The sequence below is a fragment of the Podarcis bocagei genome (assembly GCF_964188305.1).
Source record: "Podarcis bocagei genome assembly, chromosome: 1".
Taxonomy (NCBI): Eukaryota; Metazoa; Chordata; class Lepidosauria; order Squamata; family Lacertidae; genus Podarcis; species Podarcis bocagei.
Genome location: NC_138125.1, coordinates 73255433 through 73270280, shown reverse-complemented (window position 1 = coordinate 73270280; position 14848 = coordinate 73255433). Strand labels below are relative to the sequence as shown.

Genomic DNA, 14848 nt, shown 5'->3' with positions numbered 1-14848 from the left:
ACCCCCAACCCTCTGGAGCAGATGCAGGAAGCTGCAGAGAGTTTCTTCAGACAATCAGCAAAATCCCCTCCCTTCCTGTTCCACTGATAGAAGCCTCTCTTAGATCAGACACTTCCGTCACCACAAGCGACATATTTGGATACAATCGGCAAACTGTTCCTCTAACTGTGCGGGGCTTCAGATTATTCCATGCATGTTAAGAGTGGTGTTGCAACATCCAGAGCTAAAATGAGGCAGAAGATTAGCCACGTTGCCTTTGAGGTATGGTGTGGATAGAGGCTCAAAGCTTGAAATGGACGGTCTAGGTTCAAATTCTTTGTCAGCCATGAAACTCGCCTGGCAGCTTGAGGTCAGTCAGTCTCTCAGATAACTTACCTCACGGGTTTGTCATGAGGTTAAAGTGTGAGGGGAACGATTGTATCCCACTTCAGAGAAGGCTAGGAAAAAATGTAGCAATAAAATAGAAGGAATCAAGAACAGTTCTGATCAGGGCCACCGTGCTCAAAAGTTCACGTGAAGTAAAATAAAATTTAAAAAGCTTATATCTCAGCACCTTTAAATTAAAAATCATCTTCAAGTGCAGGTACAAAATTAAAGGTTGTTTCCTCCTTGAACTCTCCAGGCAGTTTATTAAATCAACTGAAAGGATGGCACACTAGGGAAACAATGAAAGCAGCCAGCCCTGAGAAAATTGGTTAATTATTCACCTGAAGGGTTTCCAGAGACATGCATGCAACATAGCTTTTGTTTTTGTTTTTGAATGAAATAAGCTAATAACTCCCCTTTACCTGGAAGAGGGGGGAAACCTTGATTCTTTGTCCAGCTTAGCTGCTGTGCTGTGATTTTAAGTAAAGTGTCTACTATGAATAAACAGAAAGTAAAGAAGATGTCTGTGACAAAGGTTGAAGACACGATGGCTCTGAAATGGGCAAGAGCAGTAAATCGTGCGGAGGAGAAGAGGTATGCCGAGAAGATCAAAGTCCTCCAAAAAGCGGCGTGTCTAAGCTCCTACGAAATGGACCGAGAAAAAGCCACACTTCTGAAGTTTCTGGAAAAAGTTCAGATGACTACAGGGCACCTAAACAAAGACACTCCCTTATTAAATTCACACGCAGAAGCACAAAACAACCCGTCATTCAAATAAGTCCAGACCTACTGGATACTGCAGCTTCTGCTGAAATTATTTCTTTGGTGATTGGAGAAGTTTCAACCAGATTATTTGCTGTGTAGAAATGCTAGACTGCATTCCTTGAAGAATATGGTTTTATTGAGATGGTGAATTCTGCCTTGGACTTTAGCACCAATCTAAGTAACTCCATTTGAAACATCCTGGAAAAGGTGAAACATGAACTCTGCTTTAAAAGATCTGCCTGAAATTTGTAGTCTCTGCAAAACTGATGAATTATCTCAAATTCCTGAGCACATCACTAAAATCAAGGCTTTATTTCAACCAGAACTCACCGCAACTCAGTTCCAACACTTCTTAGTTGGGCGCCATTACCGTTATAAAAGAACAAGGGAGACTTTCATGGTGAGTTCCGGGACCTCTTTTTTTCTAGAAAAATAGCACTGACTAAAACTTTTTCAAAACAACACTTCAAGTGCTTGGAGGGGGGAGAGCATTGTAAGTTTTTCTTTGCCTTTGAGAGTCATTTTGATCCCCCAAACAAGACTGCTGGTAGGATAAGCAAAAAAGTTTCCTGTTTCCAGTCACCAAAATTCAGCAGAAATATTATCAGAATTCCAGATTTCTGGAAGATGACCAGGAAGAATTGGGACTATGCAAATTTCACCCATCAGGTGTTTCTCAATACAAAGCATGCTACCTTCTCAAGCTGTAACCCTATGATCGCTTACTAAGGAGTAAGGCCCATGTAGCTCAATGCGACTTACTTCTGAGGATGCTCATACTATGAAGATATATCAAAGGAGTGTGACCGGGTCAGGAATTAAAAACAAAACTTTTAACTTATACTCTTCTGATTCAGCCCCATTCTTCAGGCTGTCAATACTCTTAACTATGGATGTTTCGTGTGGGGTGGGGGTGGTGTGTGTGTGTGTGTGTGTGTGTGTGTGTGTGTGTGTGTAAGGGAAGTATCAAGGTATAAAAACATTGCATTTGACTACAAGCTAAATCAGCAAGACCAAATGTTTGTACCAGATTATTGAAAACTCAAAATTTAAAAGCAGTTTTGATAAGTTTTAGAAAATGAAAAACAGGTTTTAACAGTTTTCACTAGAACTGTATGTATTTTGCCAAGGCATACTAACCTGACAGAAACAGATGCTTATGGCTTTTTTTTTTAAGGGGGTATTATGCTGAGGAAAGGGCAGAAACCTTGACAAATTTCACCTAGATTTCGGGACAAGGGCAAATTACATTCAAATGCATATGTAAATGCATATGTAAACCTGTATCCATATCACCTCACGGTGTAGCCTTATTGGGTTTTCATGTTTTTTATCTGCAAAAAGGCAGTTTAAAGAATGATGATGATACTGATAACAAAAACAGTTTGTTAGAATGTGCATGCCACATTTCACTTAGAGAAAAAATGCTAAGGCAGTTCATAAACAACTAAAAGTCACGAGCTGTTTAATTTTATTTATTCGGTTTAATTTCACTCTGACCCAAACTAGTATATCTGGACATATGTTTATCTGAGCCAGTTCCTTATGTGGATTCTTTTCATTTTCTTTTCACGACATGTTTCCACCTTTGGTTAATAGTTTCATTATTCCAATTCTATATATAATCAGCTTCTTACATTTTCCTTTTCTAATCTAATAGAGTTTCCCATCAGTAGAACATAACCTTTTAGTGCCAGACACCTTGAGTGTTACAAAAAGATATAGTTAAAACTGTAGCAATTATTAAGGAGGCATTGAAATACTGAGCCAAAACACAAAGGTCTTGCCAGTAGGAGACATGATACATCATGGAAGAGATAACTAGATGGAAGCACAATATTTCCTGTACTGCTGTCAAAATATATTTTAAAATCTCATGTCTTAGCATCATGTATACCCACACACACCAATTAATATCAAAGGTAAGATGGGTGGGGACCAGAAAGAGATCATCCTTGGTTGCCCTCCCCACCCCCCGCCCACTCCATTTGTGGAATTCACTTCCCAGAAAGGCCTGTCTGGTGACTCCATCAATATCCTTGCAGTGTAGGCAAAGATGCATTTTTGCTCCCAGACTTTTAAATGTACAGTGGTACCTAGGTTTAAGAACAGCCCTGTTTACAAACTATTCATTATAAGAACTCTGCAAAACCAGAAGTAGTGTTCCGGTTAGCGAACTTTACCTCAGTCTACGAATGGAAGCCAGATGGTGGAAGGGCACTGGCAGTGATATGCCTCATTAGGAAAAATGCACCTCTGTTTAAGAACGACTTTGGTTTAAGAACGGACTTCTGGAATGGATTAAATTTGTAAACCGAGGTACCATTGTATACCCACTTACCTCCATGGCTTTTTACTTCTGAGTAGACATGTATAGGATTGTGCTGCTAATGTCTTTGTTCTTGTAATATTCTATATGTCTATTTTAACTTGTGCTTATAAACCATTTGAGCAGCTTTGCTGACATCACAGAAACACGATCAGTCTCCAGTGAACCTCACCCCAAGGAAACTAAACCCAAGAGATGTGCAAGACCTGTGAAACCTCTCATTACTCAAAGACTGGAATGTGTTTAGCAATATATTCATTCCCTCTGTGTTGTGCATTAATATAATCGAAACAGCTTGGCTTGTGGAATAAAGCTCTTTTAAAACATTGAGACTTAACTCCAGACAAACCTGTTCAGGAACAAGAGAAGATTTTACACTTATTTAAATCGTCAGAAGAGGGTCAGAATTGGACCACTGATGTACCATCTCCTAGATTCCACTTTGTATGTTAAAAAAGATTTACTTCAAATGAGTATTTGACCAGGGATTCTCAATGCAAATAATCTTTAATAATATTGGAGACAAAAACAAATATAAATAGTAGAATTGGTGGATGCAAATATATGTCAGAGAAAATTATTATCATCATCATTTTTTGAAGTAAACGTGATTTTAAAATTCCCATATTCAGCACATATGCCAGTGTGTGCAGAAGACTCTCTATCATACCTATAGTTTAGGCCAGGCTAGTTCAATGCTTAAATACATGCCTAAAGCATTTCCCATAACCTGACAGGAAATCGCTGATATGAGAATGTTTCTGGCAAGTCTGCCACTCAGAAAACAAGAGCCTAACTAAGTGCCTGGCACTTTGCCACCAATTCTTCTAAACACTGAGGTTCCAATAGTTCTCCCACTTATGCACGCATAATTCCCACTGGCCTCACTGATGCTGACTACAGGATAGGCATCTAAGGCCCCCATCTGCACTACTTTAAAGCTGTATTATGCCACTTGAAATGGTCATGGCTTTCCCCAAACAATCCTGGGAAGTCTAGTCGGTTAAGGATTCTGACATTTGCTTTTCCCTTTTCCCAGGGAACTCTGGGAGTATAACTGTGAGGGGAATAGGAATCCTCCTAACAACTCTCAAGATCCTTAAAAACACTTCTCTTCTCAGGATTCTTTGCTGGAAGCCATGATTGTCTAAAGTGGTATTGTACTGCTTTAACTGTATGGCGTAGATGTGGCATTAGATTCGTAATTTAAGTCGACACACAGTTCTACTGAAGTCAAAGTTTCTTTTCTTATTAAGTGATGGGGGAAAGGTTTAAAAGGGAAGTGGAAGAAATTTTCAGCACAGCACTTGTTCTGGCAAATAACTTTACCAGCATTTAGTCATCACTGCACTCAAAGAATCACATTTGTATACAGCATGACTGATCCTTCATTTTCTAATGAAATTTATGTTAACATTCACCTTTGGATATAAAGCTTTTCGTTTTCCATCATCACATTTTGAAACTGACTTAAATAAGAGCAGGATTGCACCCAATGGCTTACACTGTAGTCTTCTTTGTTTCCATTTCATATGTTAATATAGTTTGATATATTAGCTAACACTGTCGATATATAAAGTTGTGGTTGTTGTTTTTTTAAAAAAGAAACAGTAAACATTTTAACCAGAAGCCACAGATTTTCTGCACAAATGTATTATTGGTGAAGATTCTACTCCAGTCTTAATATTAAAACGTCATGATTAATATCTGGTCTTCTGCTTTGTGTTGTTACTCATATACAGAAACCCCAATTGACATGGTGTCAAATGAAAGGCAACTCTAGAACAGGTCACTTATGAGCAGATGTATTATTTAACCCTTTCTCCTGATGGTTTTCCCACTCCAAATCCACTCCCATACACTGCCTGTCATTGCTCACAGTCCAGTTTCCCAATTACGAGAATAAACACGCATATTGAACTGGGTGAAGGGAAACGCGTTTGGGTGGTAGAAAGAAAAACAGCTACTGGGGGGGGGGGAATCATGACCTCCACTCTCAAAAGCACTCTGCTTTCCATTTTTGGAAGGTGGGACGAAGGCTGCTGGGGCTTCCGTACATGATTCTGTGCAATTAGTAGTTTGCCAGTTAGGAAAATATAAAACATCTACTCACTACACATCAACAACTAACTTAGATCACCCTGCATGTGTCTGTATACTTATCCAGCACTATGTGGTCCTCCTGTGGGCATGCTTTCCATCCAGCCAAAGTTCAGGTCCTTAATAACTTGATGGCTAGGATCCCTTCTGGGAAAAGGAAACTGGCTGTGTATTGACCCCCTTTTCTGTGCAATGACCTGCATACTGCTGTACAAATCAAGGGTGTGTGTGTGTGTGTGTGAAGAGCACTCTGTGCTGATCTCCTTCCCTGAGCAGAAATGGCAAAATCATGGAGGATAAGGCTAGTAGCCACGATGGCTATGTATTACCTCCGGTGTAAACTGAAAATGTGCCCGGTACAGCCCTTACTTGCCAAGGGACAACTGGGAGTGCCCTATAAGGCTGCCCCATTGCTACTTTGTGGTCATGCCTTTTCTGGTCTCATATATGACAGCAGTTGTGGGGCAGGTGAGCAATAAACTTGAGGAAAACAGGTTGAGGGGCCTAATCTGGTCCACGGCTGCTGATGTAGAAGGTGGAGAAAAGGGCAAGCAAATACCATATTTTTTGCTCTATAAGACTCACTTTTTCCCTCCTAAAAAGTAAGGGGAAATGTGTGTGTGTCTTATGGAGCGAATGCAGGCTGCACAGCTATCACAGAAGCCAGAACAGGAAGAGGGATTGCTGCTTTCACTGTGCAGCAATCCCTCTTGCTGTTCTGGCTTCTGAGATTCAGAATTTTTTTTCTTCTTGTTTTCCTCCTCCAAAAACTAGGTGTGTCTTGTGGTCTGGTGCGTCTTATAGGGCGAAAAATACGGTAATCAAGGAGCTGGAACAACTCCCCTATGACACAATTCAACATTTGGGGCCTTCTCAGTTGGGGGGGGAGGTGAGTAAAGAGAGGCATGATAGGGATGCATTAAATTATGTGAGGTGTAGAGGAAGTAGATAGAGAGATGTTTCTTTTCCTCTCTCATAATACCTTGGCTTATCCAAGTAATGTGAATGGGGTAGCTAAAGTATGAAATGTGCCCCCACAAGAGGTTAGACAAATGTATGGAGCCTAAGGTTCTCAGTGGAACTACCTCTGATATTGGAGGCAGGATGCCTTGGAACACCAGTTTACAAATGGGGAGGGGGCTGTTGGACTTGTGTCTGCTTGCCGGCTTCTCACAGACATCTGGTTGGCCACTGCAAGAACAGGATACTGGACTAGACAGATCTTTTGTCTGACCCAGCAGGTATCTTTTTATGTGCCTAATGGCCTCATTTTTCCCTATGCTGATTTTTTAGCACTTGAAATAAATTAATCATAAATAACATTTTAGCTACGTTGCCCTATGTAACACTATTTCCTATTTTGGGTTATATTTGTGGTTTGTTCATACAAAGCTTTCTTCCATGTTGGTACAGAGCAGGAAGGAATCCACAAGCCTGGGCTTGACCAACTGCTGGAAATCTGACTCTTGAAGGCCATCAGGGCTGATAACAGCAAGTCGCCGCAAGGCTGCCTGAAAGAAAAATGTGGCAATACAGTTTTAGAATAAAAATCTGGCTTCGTGCAATGCTAAAGAAACATCACTTGTTCAGAATGACTATTGAGCTGAGGTTCGGCAGACATCCCCTTAACCATTAACTGATTGACATTATCATAGTGATGTTATTGATTCAATACAGTTACTTATTTGTACAATTGAAAAACAGTTGAGACTCATACATTATGTGTGTGTGTGGCCACATACCTCAAATAGCAAATCAACATTCTAGAATTGTTTAGATGTACAGGTATCAGAATGGGCAACATTATTAAACGACAGCATTCCTGTCGACAACAGTTTCATCATTTATGTTCCCATGTTAGTTTGTGTGTGCCTAATTAAGCTGATGCTTCTGGATGCTCCCATCATAAGGATATCTGCAATCTGTAACATTTAGGTTGTGATGTCATGTACTTCCATGGGAGTAATCCCCGTCAAACTCAGAATAGGCATGTATAGGACTGTGGTATTAAAAACACATACAGTGGTGCCTCGCAAGACGAAATTAATCCGTTCCGCGAGTCTCTTCGTCTTGCGGTTTTTTCGTCTTGCGAAGCACGGCTATTAGCGGCTTAGCGGCTATTAACGGCTTAGCGGCTATTAACGGCTTAGCGGCTTTAAGAAAAAGGAAACAAACTCACAAGAACTCACAAGACGTTTCTTCTTGCGAAGCAAGCCCATAGGGGAATTCATCTTGCAGAATGACTCAAAAAACGGAAAACTCTTTCGTCTTGCGAGGCATTCGTCTTGCGAGGTACCACTGTACTTTTCTCTCTTTTTTTCTAAAAGCCATGCTTCTGAGATTTCAGCACAGCTGTAATATGGGTGCTTGAAAAGAAAGCTAGGTCTCTGCTAAATTTCTTATTTAAACTAAACTAAACTAAACTAAACTAAACTAAACTAAACTAAACTAAACTAAACTAAACTAAACTAAACTAAACTAAACTAAACCAGGAGTGGACTTTGGTAATATGGTGCCCTGAGCAAGGACAAAATTTGTCCAACCCCACCCCCTCAAAATTTTTCTTATTTTCTCAATAATTCCTTCTGGTACAGTTGCTTTCTTAATGGATCTTCTCAATGGGCTCTCCAGTGCACTATGTCATAGTTGTGGGAACTCACTTGCCCATCTGACCGTGGCCTAACTTTGAGTAGGTGCCTATATAAATATAGGTATCATCATCATTTTGTGCCTGCCTCGGTTCGGTGCCCTGTATGGGGAGACTGTCCACACTGCCCAAATGCGTTGCTGAACCAACCTTGCTAACAAATTGCTTTTGGTGGTGCATTAGACAACATTAGACTAAGTCCCATTCAGTGAGGTTGTGCATACTGACCCTGACCCTTTGTCCCTTGCTTTGATTTTGTGGCTTAATTTTGGTAGGGGAATCTGCTAGTTTACACAGAATAAACTAAACTGAATCTATTCTTTAAAAGGACTGCTTAAAACCAAGCTCTCTGAAAGCATCCCTTCCTGAAGACCCTGAAATCCCTTTGCTGGCAAAAGGCACATTCATTTCTATGGGGTTTGTGCCAGTGAAGCACTTTGAGGGTCAGTCTTCATTTTGCTCTCAAGTCCTGCAAAGATTTATAGTGTGACCTCAGGCAAGCCACTTCATCTCCCTACTTAAAACTGTTCAGACTTAAAATTGACATAGGAATTGTCTCTGCCCAGTACTTAGCATACAGCTGCTTCCACCCTGATTGGTGTCTGTAAGCATTACCATTATTTCAAAGAGTAAATCACATGATTTCCAACCATTTGGGGACAGAAATATGAGTGCAAAACTCAGTTGCACAAAGAAATATTGTCCACTTATCAACATTAAAAAAAATGTGCCTATTATGGGAATTATTTTATTGTGTCATCAGATGGGAGGTCACAAAATTCTGAGCATTGCTTATGGCAACATGATAATCTTTTTATAAAAAAAAAAAAAGCTAACTGCCTCTGCAATGAAAATAAAAAATGATTCCAGACTAAGAAGCCTCAGTACATTGTAACATTGAAATCCCTATTTCTGGGAACATCCAGGAGGCAAATTTGTACACAACACAGTGGTATCAGGAACAGAAGAGACCTAGATCATAGTAAAGCTTGTATATGCTTGCTTGCTTGCTTACTGGCAAGAGTGCGCCTATTAGAGTGTTGTGAGTTGCAGCGGGGCAGCAGGCTGCTTGGTGAGACCCTTCTAACCCCTGGGCCCAGGAAGTGTTAAAATATAGGGAGATGTTTGCCTGGGTGATGGGCCATTAAGGAGAACAGTTCTTTAAAAACAATTAAACAGTTCTTTTAAAAAAAGTTCCCATTGCCACTAACCTGTAAAAAGTGCATATTGACAGCATTAAAAAGAATAAATACATTGCCTAAACTTGCAGCAAATCAGTAAACAGACCCCAAAAGCACAAACCCCCAACACCATACAGTTGCCTGACTGGTTCTTTGTTCTTGGGTTTCACAAAGTTCTCAGTTCAAGTAAATCAACAGCTACAACGGAAGGGTTCACAGCATTAACCCTCCAAGAGGGTCTTGCTTCTTCCATAGCCACAGCTGTTGGAGTGTTAATGTTTGCTCACTGTTTAAGCACATACTTTGCAAATTAATTAAATAAATAATAATAATGAAGAATTTTGTCCACCACCCTTTCTCTGTAGATCTCACAATCACAGGATGGTTCACAAATCTGCAAAGCCAGATTTGCTTTCTCTCATACAATGCTATGCAGGTTATCTACTTTAGTGGTCTTTAGTGGTAGCACCCTTTAAATAAAACTAAATAGCCAAACCAGATGATCCCTTAAGGGCACAGGACCTCTGAAGGTCTCCTGCTAAAAGAGGCTTCTCCACTTCAACAAAGGAAGCAACACATGAAAAGGAAAGTGTGTTTGGGGCAGCCTCTTTCATATAGATTAACTGGGAAAAACATATATTTAGTATTCTATGTATATCAACTCACGAGGTGTGGATTTTGGCATGGAACAAGAGGATTTTGAAGCAATATTTCTCTAGAAATCTATACTAACCAGCAACAAAAGGAAGCTCTAATATGCTCTTTAGATATGAGAGAGACTACAAAACACATCCTACTGTGCTAAATATATTTTCAGTGTATAGAAAGCCCATGGGAAAGCTAAAGGCAAATAATTAGATGCACTTACCAAACATGCAACAAGAACAGAATCACTGTTATTTCTTTTGGTAGGAGACCTGCAAAGTTCTATGAGGCGTGGAATACCTATATATTTTGAAAAGAAGATTGAAAAGTGAGTAATTTCAAATCTCCACAATTCTCAACATTGCATCAGTGTGATATACTTTCCAGATTTATCCGTTTCAGTGAAAATGATGATGAATTCAGTAAAAAGTGATGCTAGAAAACAAGAAAGGAACTTCCCTTGTGTGTATTATAAAGAGCTGAAATGTGATGTATCAGTTTAACAGCGAACTGTAGAAGCATCACTCAAAAAGCACTCACAGTTCTGTTTCCACGACCAGGGAGTCTCTGTAATTTTGGGGATGTCTCCTTAGGTAGTTCACTCTATCATTATTCTATTAGAAAAGGTATAGAATTGCCCCCCTGCCCTCCCAATTTTCCCACATCTGGAAAACCCCACTTGTGTCACTGAATGACTGTAGAGCAAGGGTGGTAATTTCTGCCTGAGAGTCAAATGTGGCCTCCACCATCTCTATATGGCCCTCAGGACTCCGAACAGGACACACCCCTCCATAAACCACACCATTTTTGGCACCCAGCACCCTCCTCTGGTGTTTTTACTAGGCCAGAATGTGTCCTTGAACTGAGATATCTCTTGCTTTTCTGGATGGAAGATGGAGAATGGTGTGGCCAAACTCACTTTCACAACACCCACCATTGCTATGGAGCCTCCAGAAGGAAACATGGTCCTCAGATTGAAAAAGATTTCCCACTTTCCCCGCCTCTTACTGTTTTCTGAAAAATACTGTAAAAATAATCAACTGTGTTTTGGAGGACTAACAAAGTCCCATATAAGGTGTTTTGTTTGGAAAGCTGAAAATGCTTTAAAAGGAAATGCTGTCATAGTAAGAGATTCAAAAATGAAGAAAAAATGATATATGCACCAGCTGTGATCATGGAAATCATTTAACAGTTGTGCACATGTCAGGTCCCTGCTCAGGGCCAATTGAAGATGTGCAACTTTCACTGTCTGCAGGATTAAGCATTTTGAACAGTGTTGCAACCTGTTTTGTTCATTTGGGTTAGCAGGCAAAAAAAATCTAATTCTGCAACAGTTGTGTGAATTGCCCTTTGCACACCCATTTGTGCTTCTTTTTGCCTTCACAACCTGACTTTTTTCCATGCAAACTAAGCATCCATTAAAGTACAGTGGTACATTGGTTTGCATATGTCCTGGTTTGCATACATTTTGGATTACAAACACGTCAAACCCAGAAGTGCATGTCCCAGTTTGCAACCTTTTTTTGGATTACAACCCATATTTTTTTTTGGATTACGAAAAAAAAATTGGAGGCCCCATTAGTGAAAGTGTGCCTTGGGTTTCAACCTGTTTTGGTTTACAAATGGACCTCTGGAACAGATTGTGGTTGTAAACCAAGGTACCACTGTAGTCAGGTAAACTGACCCCTGCAGTTGTAATGCAATGAGTAACATGGGAGGGGAGATCTGTACAGTACTGCTGAAGACATACAGGTGGTGTAGACTGGTTCAGAATTGAGTCCATACAGAAGGATGGAAATTCTGCATGGATGGGGGGTGGGGTGGGGAAGAAGCCTAAACAGTAGCAAATGGACTGGCCCTCTGATGTAGCACAGCTGATAAGAGGGTATACGGAGAGCAGAGAAGTGAGACCATTTTGACAATCAAAGCAGCTGCTTCCTCACTTTGACGGATGCAGCATTTTGCATATTTTATACAGTGCCAGCATGTTAAGCATTAAAATTCTTACAACTACGGTTTATGGCTGCATGTGCCACTTCGGGATCACGACTCAGCCGGGCGAGCGTAACCGCGGCTTTTTGCTGAACTCGTTCGCAAGCAGCTACTTCTGGTGAATTCCCAGATGACGATTTCTCAAACAGCATTTCCATTAAAACTTGAACACCTACAAAGGAGTGAAACACTGTTGATAAGCATCCCAGGCTACAGTAAGAATATTCAGGACAAAAAGCAGAATTAAAAAGGATGCAGCATGGTTTGCATACCATTTCCTTGGATTATTTCTGAGGCACACTGGTCCAGGACAGACATGTTTGCCAATATCGTCACAACCTAAATTAAAGAGAAACAACCACTTGAAATATTACATTTCACAATTCTTACCATCACCATGCATTTAAGACATGTCCTTCTAAGCTGCCAATTAAGTATCAGCACCTTCGATTTTCTGAGGTATCTTTTATTGCCACCTTTTCAGAGTAGCTCAAGGGAAGCCAGATCATTATTTCCGCCTCCCAACAGTGCTCTGTATTAGCCGAAGCTTCCATAGCAAACCCCACAGAGAGCACATTATAGTAATCCAGCCTAAAGAAACCAGTGCTTGAACTGCTGTGACCAAGCACTCTAGTTCAGAAATGGTTGTAGCTGTTATACCAGTTGCAGTTGGTAAAAGATGTTTCTAGCCACTGAGACAACCTGGGCCTCCAGTAACAGAACTGCACCCAGAAGCACTTCCTGGCTGCAATCCTGCTCCTTTATAGGGAGTGCAACCCCATTCAGGGTAGGCAGCTGACAAGCTTCTTGGACATGTGGACCATTCTGTCTTGCCAGGATTCAAGCTCAGCTTGTTTTTCCTCAACCATCTCATCATTGTGTCTAGGCACTGGTCCAAGGCCTGCACAGCCTCTCCCAATTTAAGTATTATGAAGAAACAGAGCTGAGTGTTATCAGCATACTGATAGCACCTTATACTACATTGTATAATGTAGTATAAACACTGACAACTGGGAAGCACTGGCCTGTGAGCGCTCCAATTGGAGAACAGCCTTTACCAAAGGTGTCATGGGTTTTGAAGACACTCAAACTCAGGATGAAAGGGAGAAAGCATGCTTGGCAAACCCTCACCATGATCAACTCCTGGCCGGAAACCTATGCCCCCCCCCCCGGTGGAAGGACGTGTGGATCCAGAATTGGCCTCCACAGTCACTTACGGACTCACTGTTAAAACCGTGTTTATGGAAGACAATCTTACTTGGCTATGAGCGTTCACCAGAGAAGAAGAAGAAGATAGCACCTTGCCCCAAATGCCTAATGACCTGTCCCAGATGCTCCACTGAATGTTAAATAGCATTGGAGATATGATAGTGTTCTGTGGTACCCATAGTGTAACTGTCAGGAGTCTGAAAAATGCCCTCCAAATGCTACTCTGTGGACATGATCCTGGAGGTAGGACTGGGACCATTGTAATGCAGTGCCCCCCAATTCCCATTCCTTGAAGCCAGTCCAGGAGGATACCATGGTCAATGGTATCAAAAGCCAAAGAGAGATCAAGAAGCAGGAACAAGGTTGCACTTCCCATGTCCTGCTCTCTGCAAAGGTCATCCATCCTTGCAATCAAGGTGACTCAGTCCCATGGCCACTGCTGAACCCACACTGGAATGGATCTAAATAATCGGTGTCATCCAAGATATGGCAGTCTCACCACAACTCTCTCCACCACTTCGCCCAAAAAAGTATTTGTTGCTGGTTGATAGTTGCTTCAACTTAAGGGGTCCATGGCTGCACCACTACCTCTTTCAAGGCAGCAGGAACCTTCCCCTAACACATTGAAACATTAACCATGCTCTAGACTTAACCACTACTTGATTTGATAAGTAGGAGAGACTGGAGACAAGATGGCATGTGGTCAGATGTGTGGCTACCAGCGTCTTGTCCACATCAGTTGATTTTGTCAACTGATACCAATGCCACACTACATCATATTTGAGGCACTGGGCACTTTGGCTGGAGTTGTAGCAACTGCAGAGTCAATATCACTCCAAAGTTATCCTCCAAGTGTATAGGCAGCTAGTCACACCAGGTCTTCAAAAGCTCCAGAGGTCCCTACCCCATAGTGTGAGTCAGTAACCTAACTCGTGATTCCATTGCTAGCATGACTACCATGAGTTGTGGTTGTACAGGTCTGCTCTAGAGAAGCAGGAGTACAACTAATGGGTGAAAATGGTAGAAGAGCTGTTAACCAATGGAGGTATTGCCCCCTCCCCACTGGAAGATAACCTCTGCCAGAGATGCTTCAGTTCCATCCTGGATTGAAGATCCTGTACTGAACACAGAGCTGAACCAGATGATCACTGAGGTATCTTCTATGAGTTGTATTCCAATAACTCATACTCACAGTAGACCCCTTGAGATCAATGGCTAACTATGTTCCTTGGTTTCAGTGGGTCCAGCATGAGTATGAGTTAATTGGACGCCACATCAACTGATGCCTTGCATCACAGATACAGAGCTATGAACCAAACTTTGATCATCACCTCTCAACACAAAAGTCCAACAAGAAAGGAATGTGGCACTTCTGTGTTTTATGCAGTGCACTGCTGCGCTAAAAAATAAATAAATGCTAAACTAAGGAGGTGGCTTGCAAACTAGAAAGTGTGAGAATTGTACATAATGAAATGTACAGAAACACAAGAGCATTTGTTGGGGCTCAGGCGATGCTATTGTAGGGCAAATGCGCATGTTTGGATAACATAGCTTGAGGCCCTACCCTGTGTATTCAAACAAACAAACCTCAATGACAGAGTTAAGGAAGCCAAG

General features: G+C 41.2%; 1 protein-coding gene and 1 long non-coding RNA gene across 2 annotated transcripts in view; one reads left to right on the top strand and one right to left on the bottom strand.

The window, feature by feature from the left end:
- Nucleotides 1-740: 740 nt before the first annotated feature.
- On the top strand, nucleotides 741-5054 carry LOC308584313. Its single transcript, XR_014006766.1, has 2 exons — nucleotides 741-1531; nucleotides 3587-5054. It is a non-coding gene; the product is annotated as an uncharacterized lncRNA (long non-coding RNA).
- A 1222-nt stretch (nucleotides 5055-6276) lies between these two features.
- INSC (INSC spindle orientation adaptor protein) overlaps nucleotides 6277-14848 on the bottom strand; it is a 136670-nt gene continuing 128098 nt past the window's right edge. Inside the window, exons 10-13 of the mRNA XM_081182615.1 lie at nucleotides 12298-12364; nucleotides 12042-12197; nucleotides 10257-10333; nucleotides 6277-7071 (exon numbers count right to left, since the gene is read on the bottom strand). Of these exons, the coding sequence (XP_081038741.1) occupies nucleotides 6943-7071; nucleotides 10257-10333; nucleotides 12042-12197; nucleotides 12298-12364 (429 nt within the window). The 3' untranslated portion in view covers nucleotides 6277-6942. The remainder of the gene's footprint in view (nucleotides 7072-10256; nucleotides 10334-12041; nucleotides 12198-12297; nucleotides 12365-14848) is intronic.